The following is a 21,863-nucleotide window of genomic DNA, read 5'->3' as shown; positions in this document are numbered from 1 at the left end:
GAGAAAACGATGGTCAAAAAGTTAATATGTACATAAGCACTACTGGGTGGGCCAGTACAGGGGGTGAGAACCCAAGGGGAAGTAATGTCAGCTCACTCACTACTTTTCAGTTATTTCAACTTAATCCTTAGAATACTTCTGACCTAAAGCCTTCAGGAAGCCTCCTTATTTCCCACACTTTTTACACTAGTATATAAACATCCATTAATCATACGAGTGCTTCCCTTGAACTTCCACTCCTCTGAACTCTTCACAGAAATCTACTACTCCCTTCTGTATACTGGGGACGCTCCATAAATGTTGACTGACTCTTGCATTTTCCCTCTGTTTCACAATTATTCCACTTTCAATTTCATTAGGCTTTCCCAAGCCAACTTCTGAGATTAACAACTCTCCCAGCAAAATGTGTACTTCCTTTCCTTTCTTAATCAGTAGTCCCAGTCCTGGCAGAACACATGTCCACTACACATTTTGACTACAACGCTGTTAAGGCGTTAGAGAAAGTGTGTCCGACAACATAAACCTGTGTGGATTATCAAGTCCTTTAAGCACTTGATATTCACCCTACCTCTGCCCCATGGCACTTATGTACAAATCCTTAGTTTATTTTAATGTCAGCCTCCCCTTCTAGACTGTAAGCTCCTGGTTGGCAGATAATGTGTCTACTAACTCTGTTTATTGTACTCTCCCAAGTGTTCAGTACAGTGCTCTGCAGAGAGTAAGCATTCAATAAATACCATTGACTGACCATTGATTGAATGGATCCCAGGACGCCACGTTACGTAAAGACACAGAGGGTGTCCATATGTCTGGCATCACACTCTGTGACTACCACAATGCAAATTTTCTTCACATGGGTTTTCTGCAAGAACACAGCCCTTGTGTTTTAGAACCATATATTTATTCATTCAATCCTATTTACTGAGTGCTTACGGTGTGCAGAGCACTGTACTAAGCACTTGGGAAAGTTCAATACAACAATAGTGACATTCCCGGCCCATAGGTTTGTTACAACCAGTAGGTTTCATATTCCAAGTCAATTTGGAAAAGTCCATACTAGTTACAAAAAATAAATTTTGGATGAAACAATGCTACACGGTCACCAGTAACTTCACTAGAGGCCTTCAGTGGTATCCGTTTCCAAGTTAAATTTACTTTTGGATGATACCTGGATATTGCTGGAGATTTCGTTGGTCAATGCCACATGCAAAACTATCAGAGGCTCCCCGGGTGTTGAACAGTGCGAAAAAAAATAGCACCTTCTGTATGGCCCAACACGCCGTTTTACATCCATCCAGTTTTTAACAGGGTGCACGGCTTCACATCTGAACAGAAAAGTCCAAAAGTTCAAAATATTAGCACTCGAGAGTTTTTTTTATATTATGAGATAACAGTAAAGTTGCCATAATCATCATATTTACAGACTAGCTCCAAAAAGAAACCTTTTCGGCATGGTAGATGCTTAAAAGTTGCTCCTCTGTTTCTACTCATTCTGTTGCATCGGAATCCAACTATATTTTACATTACAACATTCCCTAATATAAGTTATAATCGCCAAAGTCCTCATCTGTCAGATAAAGCCAGAATATTGATGATGATGATGTTGGTATTTGTTAAGCGCTTACTATGTGCCGAGCACTGTTCTAAGCGCTGGGGTAGACACACGGGAATCAGGTTGTCCCACGTGGGGCTCACAGTCTTAATCCCCATTTTACAGATGAGGGAACTGAGGCACCGAGAAGTTAAGTGACTTGCCCAAAGTCACACAGCTGACAAGTCGCCGAGCCGGGATTCAAACCCATGACCTCTGACTCCAAAGCCCGTGCTCTGGAGCGTATATTCAAAGTGGGATAATGCCAAAATTATAGACTGAGTGTGAAACTCGGAGTTCATACCCCACCTGCCTTTCCTGTCCGGCACCAAGATTATGGTTCCAGCCAACATAGCTGGAGGAATAGCTACATTAAAAAATACCCTGGGAAAATGGAAGCAAATTCTGCTGGTTGTGAAGCTCTTTGATCCTAATGTGCCTACCAATCTGTATTTTACGGTACCTTTAGCATAATGTAAGTAGGCCCGATGCCATGTACTCTGCCATTTTGAGCAGTGTCGAAATTGAAGTAACCAACAGATGAACAACATGCCAACTTGGACAATAGGGTGTTTTCTCCTCAGACCGCATTCTTGGTAAAGGGCACATTTGCAGCCTTGAATAGGAAGTTGTAAGTCATAAAGCATAAACCTTAGACAATTTAATGACTCAGGTTCAGTTTTTCTCTATTTACCATTTCTTTTTTTGACTACCTCAGTTTTTGTTGGCCCTTGGTGTGACATCCACAATCTCAAAATAGTGGCTGAGGGTCCTAAATTATTCAAGAAAAAAAAGGGCTCACTCACAAATGGGCTCATCATTATTCACGTGAATGAATGTGGATCAAACCAGTATGGATCCTTGACTCTGTACTTACTCACTAATCTTCTGCAGAAGTTCACAAGGTGAATGCCAGGTAACACGTTCCAGGTTTAGGAATCCTACAGAAAACCACTCTGAGAGCATATTTTTCAGCACACCATTCATTTCCTGGAAATAGGGAGAATAATGGCTCATTAATACAAACTGGAGGGACCCCTCAAAAAATAGGTTATAGGCAAGGGGCATTCCCCTCTCATCCCATAATTCCACTCATGTTTGAAGCACTGAAATATGTTATCAAGAATTCTGGAATCTGACTCTCTAGAAAAATTATACAAGAGTTAGTCAAGTACTTTCTGAGATGGTTAAATTTGACCTCTGGAACTGCAGGAAATGAATCTGAAGATCTCTCGAAGTTCCCTCCAGCCCTTTATTTTTCAGTATAATTATGGGATATTTTTTTCAAATGGCATTTGTTAAGAGTTTATTATGTGCCAGGCACTGTATAAGCACTGGAATGGATACAAGATAAACAGGACAGACTCAGTCCCTGTCCCACATAGTGTTCAGTCTTAATCCCCATTTTATAGGTGAGGTGACTGAGGCACAGAGAAGATAAGTGACTTCCCCAAGGTCACAAAGCAGATAAGTGACAGAGCGGGAATTAGAGGCCCATGCACTTTCCATTAGACCACACTGCTTCTCAGTTCTTGACATGCCTGAAGAAAACTTTACTCTATCAACTAAAACACAGAAAGGTGAAACATTTGTTTCAATATGTTTTCCCCTGGAAAACCTTGTAAATGAAACACAGTTACACCACTCTCACAGGACCTATTATAATTAAATCTCTTGCTTTAAATCTCTTGCAAGAGATTACCCAGGTGATATTGTTTTTAATCAAACATTTCAACTTTCAGGCAAAAATTAAGAAGTCAATCTGAAAATAAAACATGAACCATCCCATGAAATATGAATGATCACTATCAAGTGTTGAATACTGAATTCGTACACTAGCATTAGAAAAAAATTTTCATTAGGCTGGTACCTTTCAGTATTCCCCACGTTATTTTTTCTACCAAGTTCAGACCATTTAAGCCAAAAATTCTGGAAAGTCATTATCACCAGCTCTTGAGAGAGGAACTCCTGTGGCAAGTCTACAGCCAGGAGCTCTAGAATCGTGAAGCCAGAGTTGGACTGATCATATCCCTACACACAAATCAATCCATGATTTCCGGGCTTAAATGGGAACACTGATTCAGGGTTGAGGTAATAAACTAATATAATAATGGTTTTTGTTATTATTATGCACATCCCTTCCTCCTCTGGCTCACTAGGAAGCCTCATGGAAACTATTCTCCTCCTCCAGGTCTATAAATGCTTAGGTATTCTCCCATATAGTGGCAAAAAGTCTCATTTGAAACCAGATGGTGAAGTAAATGTCTTCTCCCGATGCAGTACTTTCTAGGACTTAGAAGTCGATTATATTTGGGCTGGAGGGCCACTACATGAGTTGAGTTTAGCTAGCAAAGACCACACAGAGTTGATAATAATAAAGCTTTTATGGCACTTATTGTATAAAGAGTCCTTAATGTTATTTCCTCACAAATTTACAACCTTTATAAACATGCTAATAAATACAGTGCAATGTTGTATCAGTTTTTACTACCGTTGGACTCGGTGGAGTTCTGAATCGAACAATAGGTAATCCTAAAGCAGTGTGGCCTAGTGGGAAGAGCATGGCTCTGTGAGTTAGGAGATCTGAGTTCTAGTCCCAGCTCTGGCACTGGCTCTCTAGGTGACCTTGAGCAGTCTCTGGGCCCCCCGGGAGCCAGTTTCCTTATCTGTAAAAGGGGGATAAGATGCCTAATCTCTTCCCTCTTATACTGGGAGCCCACTCGGGCCCGGGATGGTGTCTGACTTGATTATTTGTTACCTACCTCAGCGCTTGGCACACAGTCAACATTTCATAAATTCTACTACTAGTATTATTATTAGGCAGCCCTGGTTCTAGAATATGTTAAAGAAAAAATTTAAGTATGGAGAATCTCAGCTATCAGGGCAAAAGTGACCCTGTCCAGGGTGACTGTGGGAAAGAAAACAAATTTTTCTCAATACTGCTAACCCGGCCCATCTTTTCCTCCTCACCAGTTAAACAAGGGCTACTTGTGATTAAGTTGTCTTGTTGTTGTCCGTCTGTCTCCCCCGATTAGACTGTAAGCTCGTCAATGGTCAGGAACTGTCTCTATCTGTTGTCGAGTTGTACATTCCAAGTGCTTAGTACAGTGCTCTGCACATAGTAAGTGCTCAATAAATACAATTGAATGAAATACTATTGATGGTCAAAGGGGGTGACAACGAATAGTGTTTCAAAATTAACATCGGGATAGCAGCTCCTCAGGGTTGCAGAGATGTGCATGGTAATAAAGTTCTCTCTAATGTCAAAGCATTCAAATACATTACAATCTATTGCTACACTCTGTTTGACCTTTGGAAAAGGTCCATATTGCAACCAGTTACTGGATTCCCAGAGAACCCCCCAAGTGTTTCATCTGCTGCTCTTGTACTGTTTTGCCTAAATGAACGTTGCAAAAAGAAAAAGCCGCAAAGACAGAGCAGTCAGAGTACTACGAAATTGACAGTTCAAATTCTAATAATCTGAAATGATGTGAATATAAGAAGGATCGACAAGCCTTAGATACTAATCAGTTTTCTATCCTGATGACACATATTAAAAAACAGTTCAAATTACTGTCAGCCATAGTGCAAATCCTAGTTGCAATGGCTATTATAGTCTTCCTTCAATTGAAATAAGGGGAACATATAAAAAATACCTTTATACAGAGTCAACAGTACTTCATTTAAAGATAATCCTCATTAAGAAAATATATAACTGGTAGGCGTGATTTACTCTAACAACAAATATAACTGTACAGCTACTGGGTGAAATAACCTGCATATGGACGGTTAAGGAACTTTTCGATCTGGTGAACCTAAATAAAAATCGCATGGCATGTGGGCTGAATTATTAGAAGAAATGACTTACATGCATAGATAGGGCTACTATGTATCCCTGAAATAGCCTGCTGGGGCAAAGGCAGAACAGAAAATAGCATCTCTAGCAGGGAACTTGAAACCTACTACAGCATATTGAGAGAAACTTTACCTTTAGAAAACAGATGTAATATCAAACAGAGGCAATAAGATAAATATACCTGAAAGAACTTGTCGTGGGCAGTGGATAAACTAAAGCAAGTGAGGTGTAGTTAGTACTACAGTGAGAACACTGGATGTACAGTATAGACAGGGAATGTTAAAATAATCCCCAAAATCCACGCTGTTCACTAAAGATGTGAGTTATTCTCAGGGACATTCATCAACTTCGCACCTATAAACCCCAACGTAAGAAAATGAATCATTGTAATGAGCCGAGATTGAGTAATAAAAATGATGAAAAATAGAAAACAGCCTTGAGATTTTTCTTTAAGGAAAACTGGTATATACTGTTTAATAATTTCAAGTGAAAAATGTAAGCTTCTGGGCCGTTAATATGTCAGGGGTCCTCGAAAAAAAATTGCCTTCTTAAAGCTTCAGGAGCTGGCTAAGATATAGTTGATTATTCATACCTCTTCAAATCACACAAATGATTGGTTAATTAAAGGTGAAGGGAGCATAACAGAAGGATAATTGTATATTATTGTGGTAAATCGTTACTATAATAAAAAATCTCAAAATATTAAGAAGACTGGACATATACATTCTTACACTGAAAATGCACCTGAAATCAACTATTTAAAGTGGACCCTTCTGTTTTAACAGCTCATTCAAATCCCATGCACTTTTAGCTTACAAATGAGAGAGGGAGCTGCGGCGGGGGCAAGAAATGAAGAGCCTCTCTTTGAGGAGAAGAAGGAGAATGATGATTTGTAACCTGAGGTGAAAAGAAAACTTGCTTAAAAAACAAAAAGGCTGTCCATCCTGATGCAAATCGTGTTTAGGATTTTGACAGCACACCTCTCATTTGAAAGGTAGCCATTTCACTCGGAAATGCACATATAGCATGTCAGGTACATCACACCACGTGAAGCAGAAACTACCAACCTTTGGCTTCAAGACACTCAAAATTAGCTCACTCCCTTACTTAACCACTCTCTTCCCATTATACTCTATCTCGCACTCTTAGTTCCTCTAAAGCTAACATACTCCTTGCGCCTTGTTCTTCTCTTTCCCAACTCCAACTCCTTTCTCACACCATTAATCCTGCCTGGAACTCCCTCCCACTTCATATCTAACGGACAATTGATCTTGCAATCTCCAACGCCCTTCTGAAATCACATCTCTTGCAGAGGGCCTTCCCTAATCACATCCTCTCCTTCCTAAATTATATTCCTCACAACTTCCACCTCAACACCAACTATCCACTTACGCTTCACACCTGCCCACAGAACTTCTGTACTTATCAATTTGCTGTTGCTGTTGTCTTACGCTGTCGAGTCGTGACTAACCCATAGCGACGCCTCAGACACATCTCTTCCAGAAGAATGCCCCACCTCCACCTGCAATCGTTCTGGTAGTGTTTTCTTGGTAAAAATACGGACGTGGTTTACCGTTGCCTCCTTCCGTGCAGTAAACCTCAATCTCCGCCCTCGACTCTCTCCCATACTGCTGTTTGCCCAGCACAGGTGATTTTAAACTTCTTCATCCCCATTTTTTCTCTTCTATAAAAACTTATTAAAAGCATATCTCCAAGAGGCCTTCCCCCACTAAGCCCTCATTTCTTCCTCTCCCAGTCCCTTCTGTGTTGCCCTGGCACTTGGATTTGTACATTTTATTCACCCCTCCCTCAGCCCCAAAGCACTTAAATATCTGTAATTTATTAATACTAATGTCTGTCTCTCCCCTAGTCTGTAAGCTCATTATGGGCAGGAAACGACGTTCCCAACTCTGTGGAACGAGTCTCCCAACTCCGTTACATTGTACTGCTCCCAAGCACTTAGTACAGTGCTCTACACGGAACAGGTGCTCTCTAAATTCAATTGATTGATTATACAAAGCAGATGCTCAGTAAGTACTACTAATTGATTTATTGGTTTGGCACATGGCCCAAACTGCTAATTAGTACTGACAAAAATCACTCAACACCTAACATCTGTGATGCTCAAGCAGTGTGTGTTGGTCTGTGGTCAAATCTGTCGTAAAAATGTATTGTAAAAAGAAAACCTACAAAAGATATTAAAAAAGGGGGCAAAGTATTGGACGTATGATCTTAACGAGAATATTTCTCTTCTGTTTCACTTAGCGCCTTTCACACCTTGTGAGCACTCAAGTTTTAATTGGGAATGACAATTAATTAAGGCTTAAATAGAGAAACCATAAATTTAAGAAGCTGAAAACGCTATGCTGGCTGGCTAATTTAACTAAATGAATACCTGATAATTATGTGAAAATCTTTCTCAAAGGATTATCAGTCGTCTGCTTTTGGTAATGGATTGGAGAGGGGCATTTATATTGCAATTATCTAAAAAAATTAGAACTATAAGAAACATGCACACACTTCTCACTGTCATTGTATTTTAGAACTGGGTTGAGCCCCCAGAAGCTATAAATTCATGTCAACTCGGGGGCATTCTCCTTTCTGGTTTCCTCATTTTGGCACACAGAACACCAAATGGTAATGACACTGATTCAATCCCAGATTTCCAAATGCTCTCCCTTTCACCCAGCTATGATGCAGTTATAAAATTCCCATGTCCCCCATATATGTCTTCTTGTAACTTGCAGTGAATATATGGACACTCATATGTTCAACTGCACTGTTACCTGTAAAGTGGGGTCTGATTTTCCATTACAAATGGACCACTGGTACAACTGCGTGTAAAATGCAGGGCATTATGGACCACCCCCGTCCCCTGGAAACATCATCTAACTTTGGCTTCACTGACCCTGTCCTTTTCTGGTTCTCCTCCCATCTCTCTGTCTCAATTTCTTTCTCGAGCTCCTCCTCTGCCTCCCATCCCATCACTGTGGGAGTCCCTCAAGGCTCTGTTCTGGGTCCCCTCCTGTTCTCCATCTACACTCACTCCCCTTGGAGAACCCATTCACTCCCAAAGCTTCCACTACCATCTCTACACAGATGATTCCCAAATCTACTTCTCCAGTCCCAACCTGTCCTCTTCAGGCTCACATTTCCTCCTGCCTTCAGGACATCTCTATTTGGATGTCCTCCCGTCACCTCAAACTTAACATGTCCAAAACAGCACTCTTCATCTTCCCACCCAAATCCTGCCCTACTCCAGACTTTCCTATTATATCCACAGCCTCCCATATCCTCTCTCAGGCTTGGAACTCCCTCCCCCTTCATATCTAACAGACTATTCTATTCCCCATTTTCAAAGCCTTATGAAAATCACATCTCCTCCAACACGGCTTCCACGAGTAACCTCTCTTTGCCACACAATCTCTGCTCTTGGATATTCATCCCACCTATACCACCGATGTACCTATCCTTATATTTCGCGGCTTCCCCTCTCTATAATTTATTTTAATGTGCATCTCCCTCACTTTATGGTAAACTCAAGGCAACAGTCATATCTATCAAACTGTATTGTACTGTACTCTCCCAAATAGTGTGGTGCTCTACTAAAACCACAGGTGCTCAGTAAATACCACAGACTGATGGATAACTCAGCTATTAACGTGTGAGTTCCTCGCTGACAAGGACCTTTTGTAAAAAGGGGACTAAATCCTATGCCCTCCTACTGTGATCTCCATGTGATACAGGCAGTACATCTAACCTGATTATCTTTTATCTACCCAAGTGCTTAGAACAGTGCTTGGCACTCACCATATGGCATCACAAATACCATAATACCGTAACAAAATACATCACCTCATTACTCTGTACTTCCTAAGTGCCTAGGTACTGTGCTCCTCACTAAGAGAATACTCAGTAAATGTTACTTCCACCATTAATAGTGTTTAATTTGAAAATTCCATCCAGAGCTATCATGGGGGGAATGGTTAAAACAAAAAAATTAATAGAGTCGGCTTATCCCCTTCAGCAAACTAACAGAGGCGTATTTGTCTCATACTTTATTGTTAATTTGCAACCGATCTGCCAGTTTCATCCTAAATTTAAGAAAACTGAGTTTGAGCAAAACTAATCTAATGCTTCCAGATTTAGCTGAGCTGAATATAAACGACTTTAGCTCCTGATTTAACTACACAAAGAGAGTTGCCTCTTTGAATTACACTGCTACACCCCATTGCACACAGCACATGTCAAATTATGCAATCCTAAATACTAAATCCTAAAATTGGATCATATGCCTTTTTTAAACGGGTGTTTCAAGAGGGTGTGTGTGTGTGTGTGTGTGTGTTTTCTGAAACCAAAGCATGATCGTTAGAACCTCTCCCCTTCTCCACCTCAGCAGACAAAATCCAGGAGTCTCCCTGTGAAGCAGCTGTCAGCTTCAGTTGACAGACCTCCTTTCTCCCCGAAAGCACCTCTTCTTCCCCTTCTTCAGTATTTCTGGGAGACTGAGGAGGAAGGGAGAGGAGGTAAGGGGAGAAAAGATGTAACCTTATGAGAAGCAGCATGACATAGTGGATAAAAAAACGGGACTGGAAGTTCTAATTGCGACTCCGCCACTCGTCTGCTGCGTGAGCTCGTGCAAGTCACTTCACTGGGCCTCAGTCACCTCATCTGGAAAATGGGGACTGAGGCTGTGAGCCCCATATGGGACAGACTGTCCAACCCGATTTGCTTGAGTTCACCTCAGCGCTTTCTACAATGCTTGGCACATTGTAAGCATTTTTAAAAATGCCACTTTTATTATTATTATTAGGATTATTATTAAACCCAAGAAACCCAAGGCCGGAGTTGCAGCCGGAGTTGCAGAATGAAGTCATTCCAGTTCATCTTCTCCTCCATATTACTGACACTTTGTTTTTTTCCACCCTTCCTGGCCGCATCCCTTGCAACTTCAATCACTACCTTCCCCTGCTACTTAGCAAGACTAGCAACCTCTGAAAGGAAAAAAATAGGATAAACTAATAGGCCGCAGGTGATTAGGAGAATTTTGTGGCAAAATCAAATCCACTTTTGTTTGTTGATGCCCTCGTCTCATCAACAGCATCTTCCCCTTCTGCCCCTCTCAGTTAGTATCAATTCCCAATCCTGAGCCCCATCCCTGGGTTGTGTGTGTCACTCAGTCAATTGTATTTATTGAGTGCTTACTGTGTGCAGAGCACTGTACTAAGCGCTTGGGAGAGTACAATGCAAAATTAAACAGACACATTCCCTGCCACCAACAAGCTTACAGTCTAGAGGATTTGGAGATGGGGACGGGGCGGGAGGAGGGAAGAGGGTTGCGGGAGGATTTTAAATGTTTTTATTGTGAAGCAAGGAATAGAGCATAATCTTTACACACACTTTAGGCCCTAAGGGCTCAACCCCTCCAAAATAAAAAATGTCCCAAGAGAGTCAGGTTAGCAAAATGAGTGCTGTGAGTCAACGGGCTGCCCCGAACTTCTGCATTTCAGAAAACGAGGCTCTATCAATCAATCAACGGCAGTGGCCGAGCGCCCGAATGCCGGACACTGCATTCTAGGTGCTCGGGCGGGCGCTACCCAGTGCCGGCAGTGCGGCCGTTCAGGTTGAAGCCTGAATCCGGGGTGAGGAAGAATCCTGGGCCCAGCGTTCCAGTTGTGAAGGTTGTCCAGCTGAGGCAGGGAGATGCAGCCCCGCCCGGCCCCGCCTCCAGCCCCCCTCCCGGGCCCCCGTCTCTTGGTCACCGGCAGGTACGGCCATAAACAGGGCTCCCGGTGGGGGCCAGCAATGGACTGGGCCAGACAGAGCACCCCTGGGACCCCGGCTCCCCGCGACCCACCATCAGAGCCCACGGACAGCGGGCCCTGTTGGGGCAGGGCGTTGAAGATAACATCGTGCGGCACCTTCCTTAGCACCCGTTTGTAGAGCAATCTAGGTACGCTCTTCATCTTTCCACACTCTTACTGCTCCTAGCTGAATCCTTGTTCTTCTTCCTCTTCCACTATTTATTCATCAATTCTCCCTGTCCGTCTCCCCTGATGGATGGTGGTAATAATAACAGCCACAATCATCATAATCATGATCACTGTGATATTTGTTAAGAGCTTATTACGTGCCAGGTGCTATACTAAGCGCTGGGGTAGATACAAATAAATTGGGTTGGACACAGTCCCTGTCCCACGTGGGGCTCACGGCCGAAATCCCCATTTTACAGATGAAGGAACTGAGGCACGGACAAGTGAAGTGACTTGCCCGAGGTCACACAGGAGACAAGTGGCAGAGCCGGGATTAGAACCCAGGCCTCTCCACGTCCCAGGTCCGTGCTTTATCCACTAGGCCACAGAAGGTCCTTGAGGGCAGAGGCCATGCCTTGCTTCTACCGTACTCTCCTAAGCAATTAGAACAGTGTTGTGCACAGAGTAGGAGTTAAGTAGACATTATCAATTGATTCTTTAAACCATTTTTCCCCTGGGAAAAAAACCCATTTCAATGGCCTAAAAGTCATTAAATTTATCACCTTACACTGACCCCAACTTGTATATCTAAGCGAAAATGAGTACGGATATTTTATACACCCCTAAAATTGAATACAAATCACACGCAGCCTGCCTGGCTATTTTCGATACGGTGCTTCAAAACAAAGATCAACCAATGCAACTCTCCTCTCTGATTGTAGCAGCACTCGCGTGCAAATGTACTATGGAGAAAACAAAAGGTTTGTGAGCTTAATAAAGGATAACGGTCTCCTACCCCCACCCCCAACACCCAAGCTCCCTTCTCTTCAAAGCAGCAGCAGAGATGACTAGAAAAGTAATTCCAAAAGGATCAACAATAATCCTTGCAGGCTAGCCCCTCTGGAATTTTTGCCTGAGATGATGATATGTAAATGATCTCACAGTCAAATCACAAAGGTTTGTTCTTTGATGTGATTTTCCGTGCCCCATCCTCCTAGACAGATACACAAAACAGCTATGCGACTGATGGCCAGAGACACATTTCAAATACTTCTTATATTGTTAACTCTTTATAAAAAAAAAAAAAAACAGGGAACAGAACCATATGCTTTCTAAAGAGTATTTGAAGTCTGAAGTCAAGAAAATATTTGCTTGCTTGTCTTATCCTGACATACCCCACTGGGGCTCACAGGAACTACTGGATAAGTCATCATCTCTTAGCAACCATATATTATACAGTACAGGATGCAGGGGACCAAGCTGCTACAATATCAATTTATTTTATTTTCTGTGTTAGATTTTTAAACTATACCCTTTGTGATGAAATAAACACTCAGAGCAGATAAAATAGACACAAACAGACTAACCACTTCATCCACAAAATGACATTTTAGAAGATGTTTCGCGCCATACCCTCAAGATCAGCAGACTTCCTCCAAAGAACCAGAGGCGGGAGGGAGTGCTATGGACAGGTGCATCGGCACCAACTTTTCGTTCTGAATATATGGTCTAAAAGGGGATTTTCGAGGAGGGATGGGAGCCGGGAGGGGACAGGCTTCAAGGAACTACCAGGCCAGAGGGTCTTCTCGGCTCTGACTGCTGAGATCAGGGAGCGCCGACTTCAGACGCTGTTGTGTGACCCTGGGAGAGTCATTTAACTTCTCTATGCCTCTGTTCTCCTGCTCTCCCCCCTACTCAGACTGTGAGCCCCATATGGAACAGGAATTGTGTCCAACCTACTTAACTTGTATTTACCCCGCAACTTAGAACAGTGTTTGACGCACAATAAATGCTTAACAAATACCATAAAGAAAAAAATTGCTCCCAAAGAACTGAGCCTGCAGGGATGAAGCCACGAGCTGCAGCCAATAGCTGCATCATCAGTTTCTGGACAGAGCAGGCAGGCGAAGCTGGCGCACCTATCACCTTACATTAAGATGGACTGGCTAGAAGCAGTGTGGTCTAGTGGAGGGGGCAGAGGCCTGGAGGTCAAAAGGACCTGGGTTCTAATTCTGACTCTGCCACTTGTCTGCATTGAGACCTTGGGCAGGTCAATTCATTTCTCTGTGCCTCAGTTATTTCATCTATCAGAGGGGATTAAGACTGTGAGCCCCACATGGGACATGGACCGTGTCCAACATGATCACATTGTGCCTACCCCGGCGCTTAGAGCAGTCCCTGGCACATAGTAAGCGCTTAACAGATACCACAAAAAGAAAAGGCGGACTGTGAAAAGGCTTCGGCTCATGGCTCTCCCATCCCAGCCTTGATGGGAAACAAACACTCCCGGACCTGCCCTGCCACAGACGCGACGGGGAACGGGAGCTCGAGATGAGTCCGCCAAGCCTCACCCGCTCTTTGTGCCCTCCTAGCTTGCGTGTGCCCCTCCCCAGCCTGTGAGTAGATCTGTTTTCCTAGCTTCCTGGCCCCGGATACGTATCTCTGTTGCCTCCTCCCCTGCCCCACACGCCCATCTCACCATAGTTTTCCACCCTGTTCCCCCGGGAGGCCTGCCCCATGTCGCCTCAGTAAGTCACATAAACTCTTTAGAGTTCTCTAAGAGAGAAACATCTGAGGGAGGCCTCTGCCATATCCGTGCCACTGTAAGATTAGAGAAGCCACTACATACGGGTGACAGTCAGAGGAGGGACTCAAGAGCAACCAACTCTGCAAACCTTCCAAGGAGCAGGCCAAGATTCTCCTACCACATTCTGCAGATGCTGGCCCTTGCCTTCCCCAGAAGCACTTCAGGTCGATCCTGACCGACTCTCTCTCTGTACTAAGCGCTGGGGTAGATTTGAGATCATCGGGCTGCAAGTGGGGCTCACGGTCTTAATTTCTTTCATGCCTAAAACTTGGTCAGGCACTGAGTCTAGGGTAAAATTGATAAAAAGTAGAGAGAGATTTAGAGGTTAAATCAGACACAAGCATGGGCAAAACCAGTGCAGTATTTGATTCAGTTAAACTAAAACTGGTTTAAACGTCCTTTGGACGGTATCGGGCTCATACTCAAATGGCAAATACATTTGAGACGGGCAGAATTTTCACGTTTGGTAATGTAAAGATGTAAAAAAAACCAGATTAGACTGTAAACCCGTCAAAGGGCAGGGACTGTCTCTATCTGTTACCGATTTGTACATTCCAAGCGCTTAGTACAGTGCTCTGCACATAGTAAGCGCTCAATACTATTGAATGAATAAAAAAAAAAATCACTGTAACTTTAGAGTTATTCCATAAATGAATTGTTGGTCTAGTTCACAGATTTTGAATTTCAATTTACCTGAACCTAACTTACCCCTCTGAGAAACACTGAATTTCAAAAAACTGCATTTCATTTGAACCGATCAAGTTGGGCTTTCTATGGAGGTGACTTCTTTAGGATATGAAATCATAAATAACACGCACAAAATATCTTCTCTGGCGGATGGATTCAAAAAGTGAAGTGTCCAGGATTTTGAGCAGCAGAAGTAGGAAAGAGGTACACACTACGAAACTAAGCCAAAAAGAGTTGGGGACGGGTTGTTAAGAAGTAGGGAAGAAAACAGGGAAGGAGATGAGAGAAAGGGAGAGACATTTACACAGAAAGAGAAAGAAAGAGACAAAGAGGGAGAGAGAAACAGAAAAGTGCAGACAGAAGGAGAAAGGAGAAAGAAAGGTATGGAGAGAAAAAAAGAGAGCAGAAGAAAAGCAGCATGGCCTGGAGGAAAGAGGATGTGAGTTCTAATCCCAGCTCTGACAACTGCTTGCCATTTGACCTTGGGCAACACACTTAACTTCTCTGTGTCTCATTTCTCTCAACTGTAAAATGGGGATTACCTACCCATTCTTCCCTTTACTTAGACCGAGCCCCATGTGAAACAGGGACTGTGTCCAACCCAATTAACAGCGTTTAGAGGAGTGGAAGAACAACAAAGAGGAAAGAAGGAAGGAAAGAAGGAAAGAAAGAAAGAAGGAAGAAAGGAAGAATGAAAGAAAAAGAAGGAAAAAGAAAGAAGGATAGAAAGAGGAGGGGGAGGAAGAGGAGGAGGAGAAACAAAGTGGAGAAGGACCAAGGAGAACTCACTGAGCCACCTCACCCACCTTCCAAAGAGCTCACCTCCTCCAAGAGGCCTTCCCAGTGTGAGCTTCCCCTTTGCCCTCTGCTCCCTCTGCTGCTTCTCTGTCCCCCCTTCAGCTCCCCTCAGCTAAGTCCCCTTTCCCCCCCTTTCCCTCTGCTCCTCCCCCTTCCCCTCCCCTCAGCACTGTGCTCATCTGCTCATTTGTGTATATTTTTATTACCCTATTTATTTTGTTAATGAGATGTACATCCCCTTGATTCTATTTATTGCTACTGTTTTTGTCTGTCTCCCCCGATTAGACTGTAAGCCCGTCAGCGGGCACGGATTGTCTCTATCTCTTGCCAAAATGTACATTCCAAGCGCTTAGTCCAGTGCTCTGCACATAGTAAGCGCTCAATAAATACTATTTAATGAATGAATGAAAGTTCTGCCAGTGCCACTGCCGGTGTCACCATTTGGGCAGAAGTAACAAAACTAGCGTTTGTCACCGCAGAAGTCATCCTGACTGGGTGGCAGAATGACAGCGCAAAATGACTGACTGTACCAACTGCTCCAGGGCATCTGATCTCACTGTCCAAAGCGAAGGTCAACCTCATTCGTCCAAGTCCCATGTATCGGATCTCCGGCGTCTCCTGACCCTTTGCAGTTGTTTTCACCTAGGCCCCCTCGCCACGCCTCCGCTTTCCATCGTTCTTGATCTCTCCCGTCGACCTCAGTGATTCTGGTTCCTCACCTTTGGTAGTCTGCCGGACCTCACTTTCACCACCGGCTGGCTCCTCCCTGGTCCGGGCAGCAGTATCTCTTTACCCTCCTTGGGCAGGCTGCCTTACACTTTGCAGCGTGGCTCAGTGGAAAGAGCACGGGCTTTGGAGTCAGAGGTCATGGGTTCAAATCCCTGCTCGGCCACATGTCAGCTGTGTGACTTTGGGCAAGTCACTTAACTTCTCGGTGCCTCAGTTACCTCATCTGTAAAATGGGGATTAAGACTGTGAGCCCCACGTGGGACAGCCTGATTCCCCTGTGTCTACCCCAGCGCTTAGAACAGTGCTCGGCACATAGTAAGCGCTTAACAAATACCAACATTATTACTTTGGTCACTCAGACCAGCCTCCTACCTTCTGCCACACCAGCTCTCCCTGCCTTCTCCAGGATATCCGGATTTTGGCACCTCTGGATCACTTTTGAGAACTAGGGACTCTGATTTGGTACACTGAAAATGCCAAATGCCCGAAAAGTGGTTGTTTAGTTAATATTCAAGTATAAATTCTGGTTTTAACCACTTCGTGCTCACACAGAAATCTGAAAATATTTAACTGGGCATTGACCGTTTTGGGTCCCGTTGGAGAATGACGGAAGAGCTTTAGAGCAGACACCTGCTTCTGACACTCTGGGCCAACGGATCAATCAATCCGTGGTATTAATTGAGCACTTTTTCTGCACAGAGCACTCTACTAAGTGCTTGGTAGGGTGCACTACAACCTGTTCTCTTCTCACAATGGGCTTAGAGTCTAGAGGCGGACAGACAGACATTAAAATCAATAACTAATTTACAGATACATAAAAAGTGCTACAGGGCTGAAGATAGGCTTAATGCCAACTGCCCAAGTTACAGATCCAAGCTCCTAGATGACCCAGCAGTGAGAATCAGGTCCTGAGGAATTGAATATATTCCTAGTGGTTTGCACAGTGCAATGGCATTCTTTTTTCTTTTTTTTTTTTATGGTATTTGCTAAGCTCTTACTATGGGCTAATGGCAAGAGCACCGGCTTGCGAGTCAGAGGTCGGGAGTTCAAATCCCAGTTCCGCCACCTGTCTGCTGTGTGACTTTGGGCAAGTCACTTAACTCCTCTGTGCCTAAATTACCTCATCTGTAAAATGGGGATTGAGGCTGTGAGGCCCACGTGGGATAACCTGATTACCTTGTATTTACCCCAGCGCTCAGAACAGTGCTTGGCACATAGTAAGCATTTAACAAATACCATCGCTATTATTATTATGTGCCAGGCACTCTACTAAGCACTGGGGTAGACCACCACCCCAGCCCCACAGCACTAAATTGTAAGCTCACTGCGGGCACAAAATGTTTCTGTTTATTGCTATATTCGTATCTCTCAAGCGCTTAGTACAGTGCTTTGCACACAGTGAGCACTCAATAAATACGACCGAGTGCATGAATAAATGCACGAATGAATCCAAACTAATCAGGTTGGACACAGCCTTAACCCCCATTTTACAGATGAGGTAACTGAGGCACAGAGAAGTGAAGAGACTTACCCAAGGTCACCCAGCACACATGTGCAGAGCTAGGCTCAGAACCCAAGTCCTCTGACTCTCAGGCTGCTTCTCACTCTTACTGCCTGCCAATCTTGTTCCGGCACGGAGCGCAAGGAGCGAGGGGGAAGGCGAAGATGAAACCCATTGCGACGGGCACGCGAAGGACTTTCGGTCAAGGAGAACCAGGTACAGCCAAAGTGACCTCGGCACGATACCTACGCTTCACCGTAGTTCCGTGACCTGGCAAGCTGTTGCCTCGGTAGCCAACGTAGGCGCCTCTACTTCAGGACTCCTGTTGGGCCGGTCCACCTCACGGAACGGCTTAAGATATTCTCGGGCACAAACTCTCACCACTGCTAGTCTACCCGCAAAAGGAAATCTCTTATTTGCAGGGCTGGGACTGGCCGTCGGGCCTCCTGATTCCCACGGCCGGGGAATCCACTGGACCAGTCTACGGTACTTTTAGGTCAATCCAAGTGGAGTGCAGAACGTGGCCTCGGTTCCCTGGGGTTTGAATGTACAGAGCGGAGAATTTACTGGGCTCAATTTTACGTTTCAATCAATCAATGGTATTTACTGAGCACCTTCAGCGGGCAGAGCACGTTACTAAGCATTTGGGAAAGTACACTACAACAGAGTTGGTAAACACGATCCAGGCCCACAAGGATCTTGCAGCTTCCTGGGGAAGACAGATATTTACACTGCACCTCCTCAAGCGCTTAGTACAGTGCTCTGCGTAAATACCATTAACTGGTTGATTAAATTATCTACGGTCTGCTCTAGTCCAAAATTTTCAATATAAATACTGAATTTGGAGCAGTTTTCATGCTACAAATTTAGCCAACTCATAAATGCAACTCCTAAGCGAAAACCGTTTCTGGAAGCATCCCTTTAATCTTATAAATTCTATTTAACCCTGGCCATTTCATTTTAAAACACTTCAAACTGCCAGCTGAGAGACTAGGGACTTATCTGAAACTACGAGATTCAAATGTGTGTCATCTCCATCTCTGTTAAATGACTTAGGCTAGATCGGAACCTGGATGTTGGGCTGAAAATCTTTTACAACTTTCTCTCGTACAATCGGAATAAAAATATCTTTCCCCCAGATTTCACTATATTTCTTGAAAATGACATTCATGAGTGTAAATACGATGAGCGACTTGCTATAAGCACAATTTTTTTTAAATTAAGACCTAATAAAAGATAAAAGTGAATCTATTCCCATAAGTACATATCAAAGAAAAACTTTGGGCCCAGGCAATTACTGAAAATAATGCAAAAAGAAAACTACTTTTTATCACTAGAAGCATATTTTAACCTTTCAGAAGTAGGCTACTAAAACTATAGATTCTACAGTCCCAGACTTCGCTTACCGCTCAAAATCAGATAGTTCAAGCTGTACTAATCCCCCCAAAGCTATAATTAAATTACCTTTTTCCAGAAAAAGTCCTAGAGCAAAGTTGATGATAATGACCACAGAAATAGAGTTTGCAAGGCAAATCCTTGCAGGTCTCAGTCTTTTCCCAGGCCTCAGATGCAGACTCAATCAAATTTGCTGAGGGTTCTTTCTATGCTGAGACCTAAATTTTTTTTTTAAAAAAAAAACATCTTTCTTCCACACAGCTTCAAAAACTGGAGGTAACCACATCAATAAGGCATATTAACCCCACCATTATGCGCCCGAAGCTGAGCAGGAGGCTAGTAAAATCTAAAGGTCTGTAGATTAATTAAATTATCTCAATTAATAAAATTGAGAAGCAGTACTCTCTAGTGGAAAGAGCACAGGCCTGGGAGTCAGAGGACCTGAGTTCTAATACTGGCTCTGCCACTTGTCTGCTGCGTGACCATGGGCAAGTCACTTAACTTCTCCGTGCCTCAGTTACCTCATCTGTAAAATGGGGATTCAGACTGTGAGCCCCATGTGGGATATGGATTGGATCTAACCTAATTATATTTTATTTACCCCAGCACTTAGTACAGAGCCTGGCACATAGTGTCTGGCAAATACCACTGGAAAAAAAAAAACTTGCTCAGTCATACCAAACTATTTATAAGCTCTTCCATAACCATTACTATGTTGAGCAAAGGGAAATGAGCTACTTTTCCTTAAACACAGTTTAGTCAACAAAAGATTTCTCTGTAAATTTAAAAAGAATACACAAAGTAATAATTTCACATATTGTGCAACTTTTCCATAACCTATTTTTAAATTTATATTTTTATATAAAAAGGGAAAAAGGACACAATATAGGAAAATCCTATTTTAAACAACAATTTAAATATGTTCCATCAATCAGTGGTATTTATTGAGCACCGAGTACAGAACACTGTATTGTTTGGAAGAGTACAATATAGTAGAGTTGGTAGACATGATCCCTGCCCACAAGAAGCTTTCAGCCTAAAGGGAGGGAGTATGTTCCATCTTGGATATAAGTAAGCACCGAGTACAGAACACTGTTTGTTTGGAAGAGTACAATATAGTAGAGTTGGTAGACATGATCACTGCCCACAAGAAGCTTTCAGCCTAAAGGGAGGGAGTATGTTCCATCTTGGATATAAGTAAGCACTGAGTACAGAACACTGTTTGTTTGGAAGAGTACAATATAGTAGAGTTGGTAGACATGATCACTGCCCACAAGAAGCTTTCAGCCTAAAGGGAGGGAATATGTTCCATCTTGGATATAAGTAACAACCTCGGATCTCAAATATGATTCTCGACAGTGGGTGACGATTCAGAAATGTTTGCTTTCTAAACATTTATAAATACACCACCATGAAGCTTCTGTTGAACGATCCTTGTTCTGAGAATCGCATCACTTGCTGGCTCAACCATCGAGCAACCTGCCCAAAATATCTGCAAATAACAAACCACTTATTCTTGTGGAGGAACTGGGAAGAAAGGCTGATTTCAGTGAGCCCAATCACCTGGCCAAAACCAGGAAGGGCAAAGATGGGCTGAGGGGCACCCCCGAGCCACACCCGGAAAGGACATTTTTTTTCTTCAGTCAGGAAGCAGAGAAATTGGATCACGCAAGCTTAAAAGATCTACTTTGGGCCTGAATCATCCAGGTGGGATAACTACATGGATCAAACCATGGACCACGGCTCCACTCTTCATTCGGCAGTAAAACCATCTATTAAACATGCACCGGGTGCAATGTGCTAAACTAAGCAGGGGCTGTGTCTCATTCCCACATGTGTATTCTCTCCCACTGCCCTGTACACAGTAAGTGCTTAATAACTATTACTACTTGTACATCGAAGCACTTTTGGAACACAAGCAAACACATATTAGCCACCTACAAAGAGCTAGACTAGCTCTAGCTAGACTAGATGGGCAGGGAATGGGTCATTTTATTCTGTTGTATTGTACTCTCCCAAGGGCTTAGTAGAGTGCTCTGCACATAGTAAGTGCTCAATAAATGCCACTGATTGATTGATTACACTGTGAGGAAGATGGGCAGAAAAGTATCCACAAAGAAATTAACTTGAATGTTCAGTTGAATAGGCGTACAGGCATATTTCTGAGGATGGATATAAGGAAGGACCGAAGTGCCAGAGGTGACCGATGGGTCTAAGTGACTTGGGATGCTGGGAATCAAGCAAGGAAAGCATGCTGGAAGAGGAGGGCTTTCCATTTCACTTTAGCGGTGTAGATCCAATCAGTAGGATTAGGTCTGACTTCTGACCAAAGAACGATTCCACAGTGACTTAAAAAAATAAAAAAGGGGGGGAGGGGAGGTGGCAGGGAGTAGAGAGAATCTCAGTGACTATAAACCGCCAGAAACGATAGTCCCAATTATATGGGCATGAGCCAAGTTCAACATCAGCAGGTCGCTTACGAGCCACACTTATTCAATCCTGCCAGCCTCACGGGCTTGTCTGAAGTCATTTCTACATTTAAAATAAATTCCAGTGAGGGAACTGCTGCCAGAATGGCCTTATTGAGCCATATAATGTAGGGGGCCATTTTGTAAAGCCTACTAAATCAAAAAAACTTCAACTAAGTCATCGGGTGAAGTTCATTTCAAACAGAAAACTCGGTACAAAAGAAAACAAAACATGGTGTGGCCCTAAATCCAAAACGTTAAAACTATCTTATAAAAAAA

At 43.3% G+C, this 21,863-nt stretch overlaps 1 protein-coding gene across 1 annotated transcript in view; it reads right to left on the bottom strand.

The window, feature by feature from the left end:
* MLYCD (malonyl-CoA decarboxylase) overlaps positions 1-21,863 on the bottom strand; it is an 89,932-nt gene that overhangs the window by 48,441 nt on the left and 19,628 nt on the right. Inside the window, exons 2-3 of the mRNA XM_029075132.2 lie at positions 2,469-2,581; positions 1,169-1,325 (exon numbers count right to left, since the gene is read on the bottom strand). Coding sequence (XP_028930965.1) covers positions 1,169-1,325; positions 2,469-2,581 — 270 coding nt within the window. The remainder of the gene's footprint in view (positions 1-1,168; positions 1,326-2,468; positions 2,582-21,863) is intronic.

Source organism: Ornithorhynchus anatinus, chromosome 11, assembly GCF_004115215.2.
Source record: "Ornithorhynchus anatinus isolate Pmale09 chromosome 11, mOrnAna1.pri.v4, whole genome shotgun sequence".
Taxonomy (NCBI): domain Eukaryota; kingdom Metazoa; phylum Chordata; class Mammalia; order Monotremata; family Ornithorhynchidae; genus Ornithorhynchus; species Ornithorhynchus anatinus.
Note: the sequence above shows the minus strand (reverse complement) of the source record. Positions and strands in the feature narration are given on the sequence as shown.